At 62.4% G+C, this 21,131-nt stretch overlaps 3 protein-coding genes across 4 annotated transcripts in view; 1 reads left to right on the top strand and 2 right to left on the bottom strand.

The window, feature by feature from the left end:
• The window catches only part of RBFOX3 (RNA binding fox-1 homolog 3), a 142,004-nt gene extending 141,095 nt beyond the window's left edge, over window positions 1-909 (bottom strand). The window contains exon 1 of the mRNA XM_032706638.1: window positions 673-909. The gene's annotated coding sequence lies outside the window, so the exon portion shown is untranslated. The remainder of the gene's footprint in view (window positions 1-672) is intronic.
• A 755-nt stretch (window positions 910-1,664) lies between these two features.
• On the top strand, window positions 1,665-5,813 carry CBX2 (chromobox 2). The gene is made up of 5 exons (XM_032706636.1): window positions 1,665-1,736; window positions 1,821-1,864; window positions 2,370-2,435; window positions 3,952-4,021; window positions 4,479-5,813. The coding sequence occupies exons 1-5, from the start codon at window positions 1,665-1,667 to the stop codon at window positions 5,811-5,813; spliced, it is 1,587 nt and encodes a 528-aa protein (XP_032562527.1).
• A 5,287-nt stretch (window positions 5,814-11,100) lies between these two features.
• CBX8 (chromobox 8) lies at window positions 11,101-15,325 on the bottom strand. 2 transcript variants are annotated; one of them, XM_032706910.1, is made up of 5 exons: window positions 15,208-15,325; window positions 14,816-14,859; window positions 14,565-14,630; window positions 14,400-14,490; window positions 11,101-14,236 (listed from the first exon to the last, which is right to left on the bottom strand). In XM_032706910.1, exons 1-5 carry the CDS (start codon window positions 15,274-15,276, stop codon window positions 13,412-13,414), a joined length of 1,095 nt encoding a protein of 364 aa, XP_032562801.1. In that variant the 5' UTR covers window positions 15,277-15,325; the 3' UTR covers window positions 11,101-13,411. The 2 variants fall into 2 exon arrangements, with proteins under 2 accessions (XP_032562801.1, XP_032562802.1); XM_032706911.1 differs by having other exon boundaries at window positions 14,400-14,466.
• Between the last annotated feature and the right edge of the window lie 5,806 nt (window positions 15,326-21,131).

The raw sequence follows: 21,131 nt of genomic DNA, 5'->3' as shown, positions 1-21,131 counted from the left end.
TCCAGCACAGAGGGACAGCTGGGAGGGGAGCCCACCCAGCATCACCTGAACTGGGGCTCATTCCCAACAGTGTTTATCTCTCAGAGCCAAATCCCTGCAGCCAGGAGGGCCCCACATGCTCCTCATCCCTTGAGCAGCGCCCACGCTGCCGTGATGCCAGAATGTCCGTGCACAGCTCAGGCACACAAGGATGGGAGGTCACACAGGGCTTTTTCCTAAAACCTAAGAGGTGCCGCACACAAAGAGCCGAGCTGGTGGAAGGTAAATGCACTCAAAAGAAAGAAGAAGTGCGTTGCTGTGTTACAATTCTGTGTCACCTTCGGCTAAAACAATGCTCCTACAGCTCTCCTGGTCAGCGAACGGCCACGGTAATTGTCAAAGAAAACAATGAAAGGCGATAGTGCTCGACCCAGGACAACCCCCGGCATCGACCCAGCACCCCAGGCACATCGCATCCCGCAGCCCCCGGGTCACCTCCACTCCCTAATGAAGCGGCTGGTTTCCCCTTCCCTCATGCGGGGGGTCCACTGTGGTGACATTCCCCCCGCAGCGGGGACAGCCCAGCACGCCCGCTGCAGCTCTAAACGCTTTTCTAAACCCAGCATCGCTAAATCCAACGCCACTAAACCCGGTATCGCTAAGCCCGGCATCGCTAAACCCGGCATCGCTTACCGGAGACGGCAGTGCCCGGGGTGCGGACGAGGCCCCGCGCAGGACACCCCATGGCCCGTCCGGCTCCCGCTCAGTCCCTGCACGCCGCGGGCACCCAGGCGCCGGGGAGAGGGCAATTCATATCCCTGCGGCTCCCGCACGGTTAACGGCAGGCTCCGGGCCCGCGGAGGAGAACTCCCTGAGGTGCTGACTCATCTTCTTCCATGCCTGTAAAGCACCATATTTCATCCTTCCACGCCCACAGCGCACAACCGCCGTGCAGCAGCTCCTCACGCCGCCCCGCACGCCCCGGTGCGCGCGGTGCCGGCGCGGTCGGTGCTGCCGCACCCCCGGTAGCGCGGCTCGGGAGGGACCGTGGGCCGGGCGGGACCGAGCTGCGAGCCGGCACCGCGCGAGGGTCATTAACACAACCGCCCCCACCCAGGGAAAGCCTTTATTCTATTATAATCAACTCTTGCAGAACGAAAACGTGTCGGCGCTGCTGCCGCCTGCTCCGGCCCGGCGGGGACCGGTGGGGACTGCCCCGGCCCCGGGATGCTTTGTCCCCAGGAGGGACCCCGGCTGCCCGGGCGGGGGACTCGGAGCCCGTGTCCGCGCAGGATGGACCCCTCGTGAGGTCGGACCGGAGGGATGCCCCCGTGGGCCGGGCCCGGGGACCCCCCCGCGCTGCCCGGGGGAACAAAGCCCCGGGCCGGGCCGCCCCATTGTCCCCGCTCCGGCCGGGCAGCGGCCGCCCCGCGCGGGAGGAAGAGGAGGGGTCGCCCGCAGACAATGCCTCCCCCCACCCCCCACGCCGGATCGCCCCGCCCCCCGCTCCCCATTGGCCGGTCGGGAATTTGGGGACCCCCCCCCCGCCCCTCCGCTGTATTGTGCTGGGGGGCGCGCGTGGATGTGGGGGGGTGAGAGCGCGCGCGGCCGCCGTCGGGGGCGCGCCCGGGGGCTCCCCTTGTGTGTGCGTGTGTGTGCGCGGGGGTGTGCGCGGGGCCGGGGCCATGGAGGAGCTGAGCAGCGTGGGAGAGCAGGTCTTCGCCGCCGAGTGCATCCTCAGCAAGCGGCTCCGCAAGGTGGGACCCGCCGTCCCCGCCGCACCCCTCCGCACCCCCGCACCCCCCGCCGCCGGTAACGCGCCTCTCCCCGTCTCTTCGCAGGGCAAGCTGGAGTACCTGGTCAAGTGGCGAGGCTGGTCCTCCAAGTGAGCGGGGCGGTGCGGGGCGCGGGGCTGCGCGGTGCGGGGCGGATCGCGGAACCATGCGGTGCGGAGCGGGGTGCGGGGCGGGGCGCGGGTGCCGCCCGCCCGGCCGCTTTTGTTCGGGTCGCGCCGCTCCTTTTGTTTACAAATAAGCGCGGCCGGGCCCGGCCCTCCCCGCTGCCGCGTGGGGCTCCGCTCCCACCCCCGGGCCGGGTCAGCCTTCCCCAGAGCCCCCGCACCCCCGGGCCCCGCGCCCCTCGCCCGCCCTGCCGAAACCGGAGCTCCCCCGGGATGCGCGGGGCTCGGCTCGCCCCGCGGCGGCGTGGCCGCCCCCTTCCCGATCTCCCCCTCCCGCCCCCCGGCTGTGCCCGTCCCCGGTGCGGGGATGCCCCGGTCCAAGCCGGGCCCGGTTGCCCTTGGATGAACCCCCCGGTGCTGGGCCGGTACCGGGGATGGTGTGGGGGGGGTCGCCCCCCTGCTCTGGCCCAGTCCGTGTCCTCTGTTTCAGACACAACAGCTGGGAGCCTGAAGAGAACATCCTGGACCCCCGGCTGCTCCTGGCTTTCCAAAAGAAGTGAGCAAACTCTAAATATTTCTAAGCAAACTATAAAGTTAATTAACTTCTAATTGGCTGCGCGTGCGGTGGAAGTTGTGGAAACAACAGCCTGGAGCTGGCTGGTCCCTTTGTGGCTGGGCCCCTTTGTTGGTCCCTGGAGCCCCGGTCCAGGTCCACCTGGGATGGCTCTGCCCAGGCCGGACAAACGCCGAGGGTTCGTGGCCCAATTGTGCTCTGGGTGCAGCAGCAGCACTTGGCACAGACCTGGGGCTCCCCATCCAGCAGCCACAGACCCCCCAGGGGAGACAGTGCCTGGGCTTGGAAGGCTCAAACAAACTTCTGGAGGGTGAAGCTCTGGGAGGGTGAGGGAGTAACAGAGAAAATCACAGAATCAAAGGATGATTTGGACTGGGAGAAACCTTAAAGTTCATCTCATTCCACTCCCTGCCATAGGCAGAGACATCTTCCACTATCCCAGGTTGCTCCAAGCCCTGTCCAACTTGGTCTTGGACACTTCCAGGGATGGGGCAGCCACAGCTTCTCTGGGCAACCCATGCCAGGGCCTCCCCACCCTCACAGGGAAGGATTTCATTCCAATATCCCATCTAACCTGCCCTCTGGCCGTGGGAGGCCATTCCCTCTTGTCCTGTCATTCCAGGCCCTTGTCCAAAGTCCCTCTCCAGATCTCTTGGAGCCTCTTTAGGTACTCAAAGGTGCTCTGAGGTCTTCCTAGAGCCTTCTCCAGGGTGAATAACCTGGATGGCTGAACAAAATGGTGTCTGTCCTCTGTCAGGGCCGTGCCTCCTGCCCAGAGCCAAGCTGGGAACAGCAATTGTTCCACAGCCTTCGTGTCCCAGGATCACACACAGAGGGGAAAGAGTAGCCAGCTGGCCACAGCAGACACAGAGCTGCCAAGTATTTTGGCTCCATAATAATAAAAATCATAAAAGTTTATTATAGGATTCAATTATAACTGGTTTCTGGATTCCATTTTTTCGAGATTAGGATCTGGTGATGAGTGCAGACAGGATTCAGGACTTAATCAGCCAGATTTGTTACAGTTTAACACAGTCCTGTTTAAAAGGAAAGAGTGACCTGAAACATCCCTGTATGAGCACCTTGGCTTTGCCACCTTTGGCCTCCAGCCTGGGCCACCACGGCCAGACCAGGACGTGCAGGAGAGATGGAAGGAGCCCAGCAAAGGAGGGAACTCACTGAGTTTGTAGGGAATGCATTTACTTTTCCTCTGCTCAGCTCTGCTCTGCAGGGGTATAACCAAGGTGAGGTTTAGTAGGGCCAGGGATGATCCTTCCCTTTGCCTGATCCCCTTGTACCAGAAAAACAATAAATCTCACAAAAAATTGGAAAAGCCACGGATTTGGGGTATGTAATGCTGTGGTCCATCATTGATACTGGAAGCTGTGGGAATGTTACTGATACAGACAGGGATGCTCTCCAGTCCCTGACTGCCTCAGTTTCCCCAGATATTTTTTTCTTCCCTGCAAACACTGTCCTTAATCCTTACTTTCTTCAGGGAACATGAAAAAGAAGTGCAGAATCGGAAGAGGGGCAAGCGGCCCCGGGGCAGGCCCAGGAAGCACGTGGTGAGTCCTGGCAGTGGTGGGTGTGATGGTGCTGTAGGGGCTCTGGCCTTGGAGGGCACGGGAGGGGGGTCTGCCCAAAGCCCAGGAGGGGCTTGGCCTTGAGTGCAGTGAGGGCTCAGCAGTGCCTCCAGACCCTGGGTCAGGGGGTTGTTGCTGGCAGTGATAGGTTGGTGAGAATGCCTGTGAAAAGAACTCCTCCATCACTGCTCTGGTGATGGTACAGAAGGAGACAGAAGAATTCCCTGGCACTGGTCCAACTTGGTATCTACTGCTGACCAATTTTGTGCTCTGTGCTCCCTAACTCATCAGATCAGCTAACGGATCCCTAAAGATCAGCTGTGTGGAGAAAGAGCCTGTGGTGTCTGAGGCCCCTGGCCAGGCTGCCCTGAAGGGTTTGCAATGCCCGTGATGGCTCTTTGGCCACTGCCCTTAACTCCCTGTCTCTGTTGCTTTGCAGGAACCAGAAATGCCTGCGAAAACTAAGTCAAGTAGCTCCTCTTCCTCCACATCCTCCTCTTCTTCCTCCTCTGATGAAGAGGATGAAAGTGACCTGGAAGCAAAGAGAGGTCCCCGCAGCAGAGAGACACACCCGGTGCCACAGAAGAAAGCTCAGATCCTGGTGGCAAAGCCTGACATGAAAGACGCTTCCAGGAAGAAGCGTGGGCGGAAACCTCTTCCCCCAGAGCAGAAAGCAGCTCGAAGGACTGTGAACCTGACAAAGGTGCTGAAAACATCCCGGAAGGAGGTGGGGGGCAGTGCCAAGCTGGTGGGGAAGCTGCAGCCTCAGCACAGCACACAGGGCTCGGGCATGGCCGTGCTGAAGGACCCACCAGGTGCCTTGGCTGGGCTCAGCTCAGGAGGGTCATCAGCAGAAAACCTGCCCAACATGATGAAGAGCGGCTCGACGAGCCCCAGCCAGGCCATCAGCTGGCAGAGCTCCATCGTGCACTACATGAACAGGATGTCCCAGAGCCAGACTGCATCTGAGAGCTCAGCTCTGGGCAGGCTGGCACTGAAGGCACAGGCAGCCAGTAAGAGTAGCTTAGGGCTGGACTTGAAAATGAGGAGCCAGAAAGGCTCTGGGGAGCTGGGGCTCAACGTGCAGGGACCCAAGACTGCAAAGGCTCCCGGCAGTGGTGCTGGAGGAGACCAGAAATCAGGGTTTGCTGCGGGAGGCCAAATGCTGCCCAACGGCAGCAAGACACCAGCGAGCTCATCTGGGGCCGGCGTCCAGGCAGCCTCCAGCCAGGAGCTGAACCTCCAGGCTCTGAACCTGCAGAGCGTCAAGAACGGGCCGAGCGTGGCCGGCGGGAGCAGCCTCCCCCGGCACCTCTGCGGAGCCCTGGCCAAGGGCTCTGGTGGCGGCACTGCCAGCGGGGGTGCCGGCGGTGCCAAGGGCGGGGCGGCGGGCACCGGGCTCACCGCTGCCGGTGCGCTGGCGGGGGGGGATGGCAGCAAGAGCAAGAAGCAGCCGCACCGGGCAGGGGACAGGGACTTGGCCAAAGGTGGCTCAGCCGGCGCACAGGAGGGACACGCGGAGAGCCGCAAGCCCTCTGCCCTGTCCGAAGTGAGCACGGGCGAGGACACCAGCTCAGATTCAGACCGGGACTCGGCTTCCTTCCCGGGTGTGGGTCAGAACATGTCTGTCTCCATCCAGACCAGCCAGGACTGGAAACCCACGCGCAGCCTGATCGAGCACGTCTTTGTCACCGATGTCACCGCTAACCTGATCACAGTGACGGTCAAGGAGTCCCCCACCAGCGTCGGGTTTTTCAACCTACGGCAGTACTGAGCCCAGGAGTGTGAGAGAAGGGAGAGGGTCCTTCAGCCTCACCCTCAGCTTTGCCCAGCTCTTCCATCAGGTTTTCTTTCTTCAAGTGAATGTGGAGACCTCGTGAGACCTGCTGGGACTCGTAGCTGGAGAGGCTTGAGAAAGACGTGGTGAAACCTGCTCCAAACTGCCAGCGAGTCGTGGATCCCCCCAGCTCCTCTCCATCCTTTCCTGAAGCCGTGCCCTGTGTGGGGGTAGCCAATGCCATTCTCCAGGAGCCAGGACACTGGTGCTGCTGGGGGTGTCAGGCTGGCAAGTTTTGAGCCAGGCTTCACTGCACACAGGTCTCTTTGCTTTACAGCTTGAAACAGCAGATGCCAAGGTCTGCAGCTCACTGACCACGGGGAGGTGTGGAGCTGCCATGGGCCAGGCTTCCACCTGGGAGAGGACTGGGAGATCCTCTTCTGTTCTCTGGGCTCCCCATGGATCTGTCTGTGAGCTGTGGGGAGACACAAGTCAATCCAAATGAGGCAGCTGCTGCTCCCAGCCCTTGGGGCTGTGGGGGGGTGGCTGCATTTGGGGGTTTTTCAGGGTACACTCAGCCCAGCCACCCCCCTGGGCGAGGTCATTTCCAATGATGGGAAACCCACGACGTTTTCGTTGGGGTTTCCAGCTGATAGGGAACTATTGTTTACATTTTTTATTAAGGAAAAATCTTTTTTTTTTTTGATGAGAGAGGGAAATAAACCCAGTCTAGGATAGGTTGAGTCCTGGATGCCGCTAACAGAATGGGCAGCAGAGGTGCTTTTTTGGAGGGTGCCTCCTTTCTGCCCAGGGAGGATCCTGCCTTGGGAGCCAGAGAGATCCACTGGTTTCCCTGCAGTAACTTGACTTCCAGAGGAAAGTGAATTTCTGGGCAGCCCAGGAAGCCTCTGTGCCACTCCTCTGCCTCATCCCAGCATCGCCATTGTCTCTGTCTCCTGCTCAGCAGTTTCCAGGCACTCATAGGCACCGAGCTGGGGAATATTTTTAAAGTCTTGCAGAACATGCAAACCCTTCCAGCAGCAGGTAGGTCAGTGCTGGGGCTGCTGGGCACCTGCGAGGTTGATGCTGTAATTTGGGGCAAGTGAGCCTTCCCCACCATAGCCCAGCTGGACCTGCCTTGGCTGCTCCCTGGGTTAGATTCACACTGATCATCCATGTTTTTGTTCAGATGGAAGGCTCAGAAGCTGGACAAGGACACCTGCACAGGTGGGGTGGAGAAGTGGGAAGGGGAAGGAGAGGACAGGGAGAAGGATCAGGGCCAGGGGGTACCTTGGGCCACTGTTCTCTGAGGACCTGGAGCCCTCAGCAGCTGCTTGCCTTCCCTTTACTGTCCCAGCAGCTGGGGTGTTCTTTTGGCTTGGAATTGCACCCAATAATGGCTTTTTCACTCCAGTATTTTCCCTACTGCAGATTTCTACAAGCCAAAATTAGCAGCGGTTCAGGCAGAGTTTAGTAGCATTCGAGGTCATTTTAGTTCTGTTGGTGCTGAGTTCTTTTCTTGGAGGTGATGAACAGCTGGTGGCTGCTCGCTGTCCTGCATGGTTTGGAGGTCCCCCCAAAGGGATACCTCACCAGGGGGTCACCAGGAGACTGACCTGGCACCAGGACAGGCATCTCCCTTTGCCACAGGCAGAGCCATTCACAGTGTCCTCACACAGGAGTGATACATGGACCAAACTGGGGGCACAGGTACTTCTGACCCCCACCCCCGACACAGCACCCCCCCACCATCACAGCTGCTGCCACTGCCTGGCAGCGGGGCCGTTCTCAGGCGAAGGGAACCCTGCCTGTGCTGCCTGCTGGTCAGGGCATGGCTGGACTGCTGTTCCCTGAGCGGCGGCTGCAGGCTCTGCCTGGGCAGAAATGCTCCAGAAATGCTCTCCCTCCGCTTTCAGATTTGATCCCCAGCTGTCCTGTGGGTTGTGGTTTGAGTTTTGTGTTGTGTAGCTGAGCATGGTGTGATGTGGGGTGGGTGGAGGGGGATGGTGCCTCACTGCAGGACCTGTACAGGTTTCTCAGGCAGCCCCAAGCTCTGCCTCAGCACAGCCTTGAATGTCCCCTGGACAGCCTGGGGCAGGGGACACACGGCCCCCAGCACAACACTGTGCATTGTTCTGTGAGGGAAGGGGCTGGGGGAGAGAAGGGAACATTGGCCATGGAAGAGGTTCCCAAGGACAGTTTCTGTCAAGCTCCGCGATGCCAAAATGTCACAATCTGTCCTGGTTTACCTTCTAGTCTTTTACTTTGCCAAATGACCTCCAGGGAAGCTTTGTCCTGTGTCAACAGAAACCAGTGTCCTAGGCATGGTCTGTGCTGGGCTCTTGTGCTGGGGATAGGAGTGTTTTGGGAGTAGAATCAAGGAATCTGGGAGCACAGGGGTGACGCTCTGCCCCACACACCAAATGTTTGCTACTTGGCCTTTGCAAATCCAAACTGATCAATGATGTGCCTTTTGGACCGTCCTTATCTCAGCCTCGTCTGCGACACCGGTCCCACGACAGGTTTGTGCCTATGCAAAGCAGGGTGGCTGCAGGGTCCCAGGGCCACTGTGACACCCGTGGGGAGAGGTGTCCTGGTCCCCAGTGAGACACGGGGCTGTCACACAGAGCCCTGCTGAGGGGTGCCCGCAGAGGGGAAGCCGGCCCAGCAGGGATGCTCTTACCTGCAGCAGTAGGATGTGGAGGTTGGTTTCCCCAAGGGGGAAAAGACATCTGAGGAGGCCCCAAGCAGCAATGAGAGGGCAGGAGATGAGCTGTGAGAGCGGGTGCTGTGCTGGCTGCATGCCAGCTCTGAGCTCGAGGCTCCCTCCAGAGCCCTCATCAAAGCTCCCCTGTGTTTCTCCATGTGGGGGCTTGCTCCTGCCTCCTGACTGGACAAAAGATCACTGGGCCTGAGCTTGTGCCCAGGGGTATCCTGACAGCAACCCTCCATCACCCACCCTTCCCAGGTAGGTCCCCTTCCAGCAGTGTGGGACTCTGCTGTGATCACTTGCTATTGTGCCTTTTGCTGACCAGCTGGTTTGATTCCAAAGGTCTAAGGATGGTGAAAATGATAATCCAGGATTTTTTCTGACCTTCAACTCCCTGCATGTTTCTTCCCTAACCCCTTCCTGAGCTGGTGTTCCAGGTTCTCCCAGCAGTGCTGGGGTGTCTGAGCACACGGTTCCCATTGGAAGTTTGCCTCCCAAAGGCACATCATGTGAGTGATTTATTGGAATCTTTTGTGGACAGGGGTTGGAAACTGGTGCAGACTCTGGTTTGCACCAGGGTCCATTAGGATTCAAGGTGTACTTTTTTTTTTTCCCCCTTTTTTTTGAGTTTGCTGCTATGGGTTGGTGTGTTCAGCCAGGTATCAGACAGGCAATTACAGGTTTGTCACTTGTCATTTTCTAAGGGGTTTCCGATGTGGAAAGTCCTGCAGTATTTGTATATTGAATGGATATTTTCTCCAGGCGTAATCTGGTTAAGCATCCTTGTTGTTTTCCATTGGACTGGAAGAGGTGGCTGATTCAGCCATTTTCCTGAGAAACTGAGTCTATTTTTATATATATATTTTGTACCAAAAAAATACCTGGAGTTCATGGAGAGATGGAGATAGTTTAGGGGTTTGGTTTGTGTTGAGTTTCTGCGCTGGTGTGTGCCTGAGTGTGAAGGGCTCCAGAGCCAGGAGAAGGGGTTTACTGGCAGAAATTGAGGAATGGGTGAAAACAAACAATTGTTCTTGTAACTTGTGCCAGTCACTGCTCTGATTTGTACGTTTTAATTAAAGAGAGAGCCAAATCGGTCCTGTATGACACTTATAATTGCTTTAAACTGCAGCTGTTTGTTTGCTTTTATTTTCCAAGAACAAAAGTCGGAGATGTTATTGCCCTGGGAAAGCATGAGGGCTGTGGGAGCAGGGCCGGGTGCTGGTCCTGCTCCCCTCCAGCCTCCCGGCCCCTCCTGGCCCCTCGCTTGCCTTCCCTGTGCTGTTTTCCAGTGTTCCTGGACGCTAACGCTAGTGTAGCCCCCCAGCTCTAGGCTGCTTTTAATTTATTTGCAGGAAAACACTAGGAGATGGTTGCGTCGGGTGGGGACTTTCGTGTAACTTTTCCACTGTTCTTTTTTAGCATATCAATAAATATTTTTTTAAACTTTTCAGCCTCGTGTGGTCACTGCTCTGGGAGCGCCCCCGCCCCCCTCCCCGGGCATCGCCTGAGGCCACCCCGTCCCCGGGGCACCGTGTGCTCGACCGGGGCTGCCGCGGGGCCCCGGGACGGGGATGTGCGAGGCGGGGGGGGGAACAGGAGCCGGGGAACCGGAGCGGGGAACGCCCCTTACTTCCCTCCGGGGGTCCGGGCAGGACGCGGCCCCTCCTGGCCCCAGCCTCCCCCGCTGGAGCTGCGTCTGCACCGGCGGGGAACTCAGGTGCTTCTGGCCGTTCCACCGGGACCCGCCGGGGTTCGCGGGACGCGCCGGGCCGGCCTGGCCCACGGAGGGCGCTGCGCGGCCGCGGAAGGGCGCGGGCGGCGGCCCCGGGGCTCCGCCGTCGGGATTGCCGTCGGGCGGGAGCCGAGCCCCGGCAGCCGAACGCCCCCCGCCCCGTCCCAACCCCCACGCCCACCCCGCGGGGCCCCGCGGTCCGTGTGAACGGGCCCCCCCGCCGGGCCGGGGGAGAAAGGCGCCATTGTGCGGCCCTTCCTCCCGCTCCTCCGCGGCGCTGGCAGCTCCCGCGGCGCGGGGTCCGCGCCCCACCCGCCCGAGCAGAAAAAGGAGGTTAATGAGGACACGGCTTAAAAAACCCACCAAACCCCCCGCCCCGCGCTCCCCCCCGCCTCCGCGGCCGGGGCGGGTTTGCACACAAAGGCCGAGCTCGCCGGGCAGGGGCCGCCGCACCCCGACCCGCACCCCCGCCCGCCCCGTCGGAAGGGCAGAGCGCCGCGGCACCGGGCAGCACCGGGGCCCGGCCCGGTACCGGAGCGGCGGCCCCGGCGCTGTTCCTCGGACGGGAGTCACTCACGGCTCCCGCCACCACCCCGTCCGGGCAGCGCAGGACCTCCGGGGGGACGCCCGGCCCGGTGTCACCTGCGTCCGGGGGCGCCCCCGCCTCCCCCCGTCCCTTCGGGTCCCGGCCCCAGGCCCTTACAACCACGATCCCTTGTATGGAGGGGGGATACAGGGCCACCCGTCCCGTCGGGGCCCCAGCACACACCACACGGTGTTCCCGGGCACCCCCGGCCACACAGACCCCCTCGCCCCGGGACCACAAAGGGAAGCCAGACACGTTTCTATTTACAAAGTATATATTTAAACTGACATAAAAAGCAAGTCTCAAATGGACATTCACGGCTGGCAGAAGACACGTAGTTAAGCTTCACTTCTGAGACTGAGATTTAGCCAAATCGTTTTTGTACAAGTCTTAGATTTAAATAATTCCCACGCGCACACCCGCACACACACACACGCAGGATACACGTCGCTATGTACAGACACACATTTACACCCACAGGTACGGTTTGCTCCAGGTGTGTCGGGACACACACGGACACGGGGCTGGAGCAAAGCCCCGACAGGGCAGGAGCGGCTCCAGGCTCTTTGCAAAGGGAAGGATCCTCCGGTTTTGGGGGCAGTGGGAGGACAGACAGCTCAACCCCCTCATCATCCTCCAACACCACCCGTGTCCCGTGTCAGTGCTGGCACCGGGACCAGCACCTCGCCTCCTCGTACAAACCAAGTTAAAAATCTCAATTTTACAAAAATATGCCTCAAAAAAAAAAAAATAAAAAGGAAAAGCAAACAATTCTCAGACACCATGGCTCCCTTTGCACAGCCAATCCAGCATCCTCCTACCAGGCACCTCATGGGTCCCGAAAGGACAGGGAAGGGGACCGGACAAGGTGGAGCTGCCGATGGGCCCCACAGTGAAGGGGTGCCCCTTGCCCAGCCCCTTCCCCACTCTCAGGCTCCCTGGTGGTCACTCTCTGTGAGCCCCCTGAGCCAGGAGCCTTCAGGAGCCCAGGGACAAGGGGAACCTGGCCCAGTTCAGCCCTCAGGCACTGCCAGGTTTGTGCTTCCCATCTGACTGATGCCCAGAGCAAGGTGTCGGGACAGGGCCACCTGCTCCATCTCAGCCAAACCACAACCTGGGCAGGGTCCCACTCTCCCCTCTGTGCCACGCTGTGGCTGAGCTGGGGGAGCAACCCCCACCAGCAGGGAAACTGCTGTGCCTCCTCCAGGGCCATGAGACCCTCCCTGCCCCAGCCGGGGAAGAATCCCAGTTCTGGGAGGAATCCCACGGGCAAATCCAGCAAAAAATCCATCCAAGCCGGCGGGGCTGCTCCACACGGGAATATTTTGCCTCTTGGCTATTGTTTAACCAGCGTAAGGAAAGGGAAATATTTATTGTCTCTGACTGCATAAAGGTGGCTCTGGGATTTGTCAGGGATGTGGGTATTACAAAACACTTTATCGGGAGTCTTCCAACAGTCTGAAGTAAACTGTGATTGAGAATAAAAATAATAATAATCCACTTTCTATAGCAGAATAAAGTAACTAAATATGGGCAGTGAGATGCTCTCTCCCCAACCTCTCTGGCATTTCAGGAATGTAAACAGAGGGGGGTTTTGTTGGGGTTTTTTTGTTTTTAGTGGGTGGGGGAACAGAATCAAGCGACCAGACAAAATGAAAACAGATTCTCAGCTCAGTCCCATCTCCCACAGCTGCTACGACAACTCTATTAAAGTGCATTTCAGTATCACCCCTCAGGAACCTTACACACACAGACCTCCTCTCCTCTGCAAGAAAAGGGAATTCAAGTTAATACTCCAATACTTTTAGCCTTTTTATGGATTTCTGCTTTTCCCCGCCCCGATTTTGTAGCGACATTACTTTTTTTGTTAGACTGGAAACGCCCCATCCCCAACAACACTGTGAATTCAAGTGCTCACGTCAACTGTCAAGGGCAACAGTTCTGGACACAGCACACTTGATTGTACAAGCAACACCTTAAATCACAATCAAGAAATCCGGGCACTTCGCCCTGCGAGGGAGCAACACGTCCCCCTCCACCATCCATAGCATCATATGAAAAATAATAGTTAAAAAAACCCAGCACATACTTAGCTATGAACACCGTTATGTACACCGGCTCCTGCGGCAGATGCGTGAACTCGTTAGTTCTCAGTTTTATTGTCCTTTCTAGGAGCAACTGAGCAGTCACTGTTGTCTCCATTTAAATAAAACAACTCAGAGTTGAAATATATATATATAGATATATATATAAGCATTTTTTCTTAAATAACATATTTACATCTAATAGAAAATATAACTCTAGAGATAATCTTTCCAACGAAATGTAAGACGTGAAAAAAAAAAAAAAACCAAACAAAAACAAAAGAATGAGTTAATGAATTTAGGACAGTTTCTAAATTCTCTTCAGGACCAAAAACAAAAGAAAAAAAAAAAAGGAAAAAAAATTTTAAAGGAAAAAAAAGAATAAAAAAAAAAAAAAAAAAAAAGAAGAGAGGCCCACCAAGCTCTAACCAAGCTTTTGTCTGGATCTGACTGAAGAAAACCCCAGCACCACCTCCACCAAACTCATCGCTTCTCCTTAAAGAATCCTTGGTCCGTGCTGCTCTCCTTGATGGTGACGGTCAAAAAGTTAGAGGTCACATCAGTTACCACCACCTTCTCCAGGTTGTTGAGAGAGGGGCTCCAGGACTCCTCCTCGGGGTCCCCCAGGATCCTGGAGACGGGGATCCTGGCGATGAGGGAGGGTCGCCCCGCCGGGCCCCCCACGCCGTCGCGGTACAGGCTGCCCACGCTGCCCGGGCTCACCGCGCCGTGCAGGAGCTTGGGCCCGCCGGGGTCCAGCCCCCCCTGCCCCTTGGGGTCCAGAAAGTCCGCGCGGTGCTTGGCCAGGCGCGGGGGGAAGGTCTCGGCGCCCGCCTCGGCGCGGTTGGGGCCGGGCAGGGCGCCGGGCAGGTCGGGCTCCTGCCGCCGGGCCAGCTGGATCACGCTGTGTCCCGAGCCAAACTTGGCCGCCCCCGTCGCCGCCTCCTCCATCTTCCTGGCCTTCAGGTAGTCCCCCACCTTGTCCCCCGGGTCCCCCAGTTTCCTCTTGGAGGCATCCAGAGTCTCCGCCAGGTCCTTGTAAAGCTCCTTCCTGGGCTTCGGGCCTCTCTTTTTGGGGGTCTCCCCGGGTTTCTCCTCCACACGGATCACCCGGTCCCGGATGCTGTCTCCCTTGGGGGTGCTGGTGCTGGAACTGCCCTGGGGGGCCAGGGCTATGTTTCTCAGTCCTTCCCTAGCCCGGGACGTGGAGCCCAGCTCCTGGGGGGACCTGCCGGGATACGGCACCCGGATCCCCCTGGAAGAGTCACTGCGGAATTCATAGGTTTTGGCTTTGGCTTTTGCCTGGGCCTGCAAAGAAGATAAATCACCCGGTGACTTTATTATCCTGCCATCCGGCTGCATAATTACAACTTACAAGAGGCCACCTCTGAGGGGAGCATCCTCCAAAGGGGCCAGAAGGAGCCCCTCGCTCTGGCACGCAGCCCTCACGTGTGGGCTCCGGCCCCCTTACCTTTAGCAGGAAGGTTTTGGGCTTGGGGCCTCGCTTTTTGGGCCCGTAAAGTTCCATTTCTCGCTCCCTAGAGGTGTTAAAAGAACCAAAGCTTCAATTCAGCATAGCTACAAGACAGCAATATATTTACAAGCACAACTGCTACAGCTCGTAAAGGCCTTGTACCTCTCCTCGAAGGCTGCGAGCAGCCGGGCATCCAGGATATTTTCCTCGGGTTCCCAAGTGCTGTACCTGGGGGGGCATGCAGAGAGAGGAGAGCGTGAGCAGAGCCAGCAAAGGACAAGACAAATAAAATAAAAAAATAGGGGCATAAAAGGAGGGACCCAGTTCGCATTCTGGCACAAAGGGGGAGCGGGGGTGCAGCCAGCATCCCCCCGGCCCCTGCTGCAGACCCCCCGGCCCCACGGGCGACTTACTTCTGCGACCAGCCCTTCCATTTGACCAGATATTCCATGCGGCCCTGCGGATGGGAAGCGAGGAAAATAAATACGCGCGGAGCGAAAACCGCGATAAAACCGCCCCGCAACAAAGGTCCCCCCGCAACGCCCCACGCATGGAGCGGAACACGGGAGGGGGGGGCCCGGGGAGGGGGATGCAACAATGAAAAATAACGCGGATTTAACACAACACGCACACCCCCCCGGGCGCGGATTTAACACAAACCCCCCCCGTGCGCGGGGCGCGGAGGGCGGGAGCGGCGGAGCGGAGCCCGCCCCGCGGCGGAGGGAGACAGAGCCGCCCGCAGCGGGCCGGGGCCGGGGCGCGGGGGGCCGGGGGCGCGGCGCGGGGGGGCGCGGGGGGCACCTACTTTGCGGATGCGGCGCTTGAGCAGGGCCTCGGCCGCGAAGACGCGCTCCCCGACGGCCGAGAGCTCCATGTTTACGCGGCCGCTCGCAGCGCAGGGGCGGCCCCGGCGCAGCCCAGACCATAATACTCCGCCCGCTGACGTCACCGAGGCCCCCCCGCGCCCGCCGCCGCCGGAGCCGGGTGGAATATTCCGCCCGCGCCGCATTGGCCCCGCCGCGCCCCGCCCGCCGACGTGCGGCGCGTCCCGATGGCCGCGGGGAGGGGCCGCCGCGGGGGACACGCCCCTGGGACACGCCCCCGGGACACGCCCCGCTCGGGGGGGCGGCCCCGGGGGGACGGGAAGGGACGCGGAGCACAAAGGGGGACCGCGACAGCGGGACGGGGCGGGGGGGATTCTCGCAGCCCCGGGGACGGGGCGGAATGTGGGCCCCGCAGCCCCGGGGACGGGCCGGGGGCTTCCGCGGCACCCGGACGGGGCGGACTGGGGGGTTCCGCGGCCCGGCGCGGCGGCCGGTGGTCAGACAAACGGAGCGGTGTCGGGGCGGGGGGCGCTCCGGCATACCGGGCCCCCGTGGGTCCCCCTCACCGGCTCTGCCTCTCGTCCTGCCGCACTGCATCCCGCCCGAGACCCATCGCCTTCTCCCCGAGGCGGCCACGGGAGAACGAGACACGCGTGTCAGGACGACGAGTCGCGGGAAATGGGTGCAGCCTCTGGGGGACCGGCGGTCTCACGGGGCCGGTTTTCGCCCGCAAGCGGGAAGGGTCAAAATCCGCCCCCCGCACCGTTCGAGGGGAGGGCCCGGGGGGGCCTGGCAGCCCTTCAACCCATTCCCGCTGAGCGAAGCGGTTTTCATGTCCGTGGACAGCGCCGCGGTTGGGTGCTACCCCGAGGGTGAGACCCGCAGCACCACGGCGCGGTGCTGAGTGGGCTCCTACTGCCCTGTCCCCTCGTGACAAGACCTCTCATGGATCTGCCCCTCCTTCCTGCCTCCATTTCCCCTTCCCTAAGGAGTTCGAAGCCAAGGAGCAGCGGGTCTCGGCGGCTGCCGCGCTCACACGTGGGAGACTCCGGTCTGTGCCTGTGTTCGGGTAAATGAGACCACGGCTACGGCGGGCGCGCCCCGGGACACGGGGTCCGCCGGGACCGGCAGCGGGAACCTCGAGGAGAGTTGTCTCTCGAGGGCATCCTCCCAGCCGCTGAGTCATCCAGGTGGACAGGGACCTCCAACGGCGGACACGAGTGGGGCTCTGGGACCCCGCGGGGAGCACTGACAACTGGACCCCCACAGCCCCACGCGGGACTCGGGAGGTAGTGGGTCGGTCTCGGTGGGCAGATTCCTCCTGCCACCGCTCCCGGCCGACGTGAAACTGCGCTCACTGGAGGAGGCAGGAGATTCCCATTCCACGGCTCTCGTGGACTCCCACACCACGCTTGCAACCCCGCGCCACGGGAGCCTCCCCGCTACGCGGGTTTTGCGTGACTTGGCCGGGCCGGGGGGGAGAGCAACCCCCGCGCCCTCCCGGCCCACGGCGAGCTGCGTCCCGAGAAGTTTTTCGTTAATGTCGAATTAATCTGTGTTAATTAAGGCTGGTCCGGGGCGACTCATGAATCGGCATGGATGCGGCGGACCGGATCCCGCTCCCGAGAAGCTGCCGCTCAGAGGAGAGACCCGGTGGTACCGGGCGCAAGGCCCAGCGAGGGGATGGAAGCGGATCGTGCCCCCCCGGCCCGACCGGTGCCGGCGCCGCCGTCTCGTCCACTGCTCGGGGCTCCCGGGGCAGCGTCCGCGGCGGCGCAGCGGCGCCCATGCCCGTGGCCGTGGAGCTGCTGCAACCCGCGGAAGCTGGTGTGTCCCGTGGCTGTCGGTGCCCCGGCGCAGGTGGGAACCGCAGACCCGGGCCGAGTCTCCCCGCACCGACGCCGCACGGGAGCCCCGAGGGTCTGCGGATCTCCCGACTGAGCAGCCGCCTCTGCCCCGTCGCCTTCGCCGAGCTACGCGGAGCCCCACGGCCACGCGTGGGTGTGCAGAGCCGAGAGGCCGCGGTTCCGGCTGCCTCACGTGCGGGCGTCAGCGCAGGAATACCTTCATCCTCCCGCTGTAACCCACGCGGGACCCGCGCGGAGCCGGGGCTGCGCCCCCGGCTGCGGTGCGGGGGGGCAGGGACAAGGCGAGACGTAAACGAGAATGGCACAGGGAAAGCAGCGCGGAGCGGCCGCCGCCGCGTGGGAACCGACCGGAGCCCCCGCGCGTGGGTGAGCCGGGTCCGGGGCTGGGGCCGCTCGTGGGGGTCTTGGTTCGGAAGGAGAAGCGGGACGGATCTGTCCCGGCGCCGTGGCATGAGGCAGCGGCGGGCAGGACTGTTCCCGGCTCCGCCGGGCAATTCCTCTCGCTGTCGGAGGGAGTCCGGGGACCCCCCGCCCGGGCCCGGCGGCGCTGCGGGGGCCCCCCTGCCAGGCCGGACCAATGGAAGCAGCAGCGGAGCCGGGGCACGGGCCGCCCTCCGGGCTCCCGAGGTCAGCGGCAGGGGCTGCCTGGGCGCCCCACGGGCTCTTGGCCGAGGGGGGCCGCTCGTCCCCGCGTCTCCACCACCCACGCAGACAGCGGCCCGGTCTCTGGGTCCCGGGCTCGGTGCCGACTCGGGGACAGCTTCGGCCAAGCGAGGACGTGTGCCGGGGCGGCAAACCCCGTTTCTGCCCGTTTGACCCCAAATCCACCTCTTGGCTGCCGGGTCTCCGCTCCCCCAGCACGCACTCATGAGATGAATTCCTCAGGGCTCAGCGGGCCGCCGCGGCGCAGAGTTCCCGCCTCCCCCCTCGTTTCTCGCTGTGCGGGGTTTTCCACGGCCACGAGTTTTGCAACGAAACCGGGGGGCTGCAGCCCCTCCCGGTGTCGCGCGTGGGGCGGTGGAGCGAGCACGCGTGTCCGAGCGCGGCTGAGCCTGGAGCGGCGGGGCGGACCTGGCTCCAACCCAACACCGGCACCATCGATTCCCGCACTGCAGCCGGGCATTTCCCCACGCCTCCCGTGCGCTGCAGTGACCATGCTTCAGAAGCTGCTCCGTCCCACGGCCACTCGCGGAGGGACGGCAGGATCCAGCCCAGATCCCGACCCGGTTCCCCGGGTGGCCGAGGATGCCGGTGCTCCTCGTATATCCGTTTATGCCACGGTCGCGCTCCACTGTGTCGACAACCCTTCTCCTGGGCGATCCCAGCACGGCCCCCACAGTGGGACCACCGGGGGGGACGGGGGCAGAGCAAATCGCCCGCTGGCAGAACCCCAGGGCCTGCCCGTCCCCGAACCGACCCCGTGACCGGGGTGGCCCTCGGGACTCGGGAAAGGCATCCTGCAGCCCAGGTACCGACGGGCAGCGTATAGCGCGCCCCGGAGCCCCATTCCACGCGAGCTCCCTGAATGCGTGGATACCCCCACGCACACTCGGGGCGGCCGGCCTCGGGTTCCCGGTCAGCCCCGCCGTCCGGTTCGGCTCCGGGTGTTTCCCGGTTCGGTTCCGTCCCCGAGCCGTGCGGGAAAACGATTCCCTCCACTGGTCGATGAATGGAGCCGAGAGGAGTCTCGGGCAAATTCACGGCCCCCGGGCCGGTACCAGGTTGTCTCGACGGGTGGGCGCGGACCGAGGACATCGCGGCATCGCCGCCCCCCCCCCCGGCCCACGGCCTTTTCCGGGACTGGGGGCGCAGCCTGGCCCCCGGGATGTTGCCTTTTCGTTTCCGAGCATCTCGGGGATAATCGGAGAGGCAGAGACCGTCTCCGAGCTGCGGCACCAGCACCCCAAGGTGCCGCTGGAGATGCTGCCGGGAAGCGCGGAGGTACTCGGTGCGGGGAGGGGAGATCTCGGGGGTTCCCGTGCAGCGGCGTCCGCGAGGGGCTGCACCAGCCCCGGAATTTCCATGTGAGTAAGTTTTCATGTCAAGGTGTTTGGCATCGAATTCGTGACCGGGCAGGACTTCCCCGGCGGCTCCGGAGGCGAAGTAGAGACGGGAGGCAGCGTGCCCCGGTGGACCGACCCCTGGCACGGCTGCTGCCCCTTCCCCGGAGACTAGAGGGGGCTGGCGGGGCCGTAGAGGGACCTCCGTGTGGTCGGACTCCGGAGAGCGAGAGGATGCCGGCCCCGGGGACTCTGTCGAGCACCTGAGCAAAACAGCCTCTCTCCGTTCCGCCGGTCGTTATTTCCCGGTTACCGGGGCCTTGGCTAGCCGGCGAAGCGACCGCTCCGAGGAGGTGCAGCCCAGCGCCGCGGCTGGTCCCCAGTCGGGCCCCGCCGCGGCCCCGGGACCGAGCCGAGCATCTTCCCCGGCGCAGGCGGTACTGAGGGACAGCGGCGGCCCCGCCGATCGGGGCAGCCAAGCCCCTCCGACACTCCCCGGACCAGCCCGGAGAGCGGCTCGTCCCGACGGTGCCGCACGGAAACGCTGACCTTCCCGGCGCGTTCCCGCCGGCCCGGTGAATTCCAGGTGCTTTCCATAGGTGGCACCGTCCTCCTGGAAATGGCGGCTGCGGCCGCCGCGCAACCGGCGGCGCTCCCGCTACCCCCGGGGGGCACTGCCGCCCCCTCCGCCCCGGGCAGCCCGCCCGCATCGAAGGTTCATCAGGGCAGGAACCCCCCCGCACCGAGGGTTCAGGAGCGCCCGCAGGAGCCCCGGGAGCTGTGACCCGCGGCAAAGCGGGGAGGGGTCCCCTCTGCGGTCCCGACGGGAGAGAGAAGCCGCCGTTCTCTCGGGGAAGCACAGACCCACGAACGCTCGGGTAGTCTCCCGCATCGGTCTTCCTCGTGGGAGCGGCTCACGCGTGTCCTGCAGACCTCTGCGCCCGTGGGGCCGCCATGCCCCGAGCCCCCTGCTCCGGCGAGGCTGATCGGCGGAGTCCCCACGCAGGGAGCGTCCCCGGGGCGCCCCGACGGCACAGCGCCCGCTCCCCGTTTTCCAGGCGTGCCGACACGCACTGGGAGCCCCTCGTCACCCCCAGCGCCGGGGTCGCCCCTCTGCAGCTGCGCGGGTCTCCCCGAACGCCCCGGGCGAGAAAAGCGCCGCTCCCGGGACCGGGGGCGCCGTTTATCACCCGCTCCAGGCTCCGAGCGCTCTGCACAAAAGATCTTTTGTTCCCGGGGGTTCTGAATTTGCTCATTATTTGTAGGAACATAAACACGAGCTGTTTGCGGAGGGGGAGAGGGAGGAACCGGCCCGAGTGCGGCGTGGGGCGAGGAAACGGGAACGTTCCGGAGTATTCCTGCACCCCGTCTAGCCCGCGCGGCTCCGTCCCACCGGCTGCTGCCCGCGCCGGGGCCGCGCTGCTCGGCCCGCAAGGACGGCAGAAGGACGGACCTGCTCCCTGCAGCGGCCACGGGAGCGTCACGAGTGGGCAGGGGCCGGAGTGGGACGGAGCGGGGCGCGAGGCCCGGCAGCGCCGATGGCGGCGGCCCCGCCGGGGAAATCTGACGTGGATGTGACAGATGAGACGGGGTGCGACCGCAGCCGCCCGGGGCTGCCGCTACCCCTATCCTACATCCTGCCCGGCTCAGTCCCGTCTCCGTCCCTACCCATCCCCTCCCGTCACCGTCCTTCCCGCGACTCCGCTTTTAACAAAAGCAATTAGAGGTGAAGCGCTGCTCATTTGCATTCCACCTAATGACCGGCGGTGCGTTCCCCCGGCCGCGGGGGGGGTCGGCGGCGGCAGGCCCGGGCCCGGTGGGGCGGGGGGGCGCGGCCCGGCCCCGCCCTCCCCGCGGCCCCGCCCCCGCCCCCGCCCCGCCCAAGGTAGGCGCTGTATTTAGGTTCATGCCCTTATATGGCGATGCGCGCGGCGCCCCGCGGACGGCGCGCACCATATAAGGCAGCGGCGCGCGGGCCCGGGTGAGCTGGTGGGCGCTGATTGGCCCGTCGGTATCGCAGCAACGGCCCTCGCGGGC

The sequence above is a fragment of the Chiroxiphia lanceolata genome, chromosome 19, assembly GCF_009829145.1.
Source record: "Chiroxiphia lanceolata isolate bChiLan1 chromosome 19, bChiLan1.pri, whole genome shotgun sequence".
Taxonomy (NCBI): domain Eukaryota; kingdom Metazoa; phylum Chordata; class Aves; order Passeriformes; family Pipridae; genus Chiroxiphia; species Chiroxiphia lanceolata.
This window is presented reverse-complemented; position numbering and strand designations above follow the sequence as displayed.

Coding starts and splice junctions, on each gene's coding strand:
- CBX8 (XM_032706910.1), bottom strand. CDS start 15,276: ATGGAGCTCTCGGCCGTCGGGGAGCGCGTCTTCGCGGCCGAGGCCCTG. Junction 14,631..14,815: donor TGGAAGGGCTGGTCGCAGAA/GTAAGTCGCCCG, acceptor ATGCCCCCCCAG/GTACAGCACTTGGGAACCCG. Junction 14,237..14,399: donor CCAAAACCTTCCTGCTAAAG/GTAAGGGGGCCG, acceptor TCTTCTTTGCAG/GCCCAGGCAAAAGCCAAAGC.
- CBX2 (XM_032706636.1), top strand. CDS start 1,665: ATGGAGGAGCTGAGCAGCGTGGGAGAGCAGGTCTTCGCCGCCGAGTGC. Junction 1,737..1,820: donor TCAGCAAGCGGCTCCGCAAG/GTGGGACCCGCC, acceptor GTCTCTTCGCAG/GGCAAGCTGGAGTACCTGGT. Junction 2,436..3,951: donor CTCCTGGCTTTCCAAAAGAA/GTGAGCAAACTC, acceptor TACTTTCTTCAG/GGAACATGAAAAAGAAGTGC.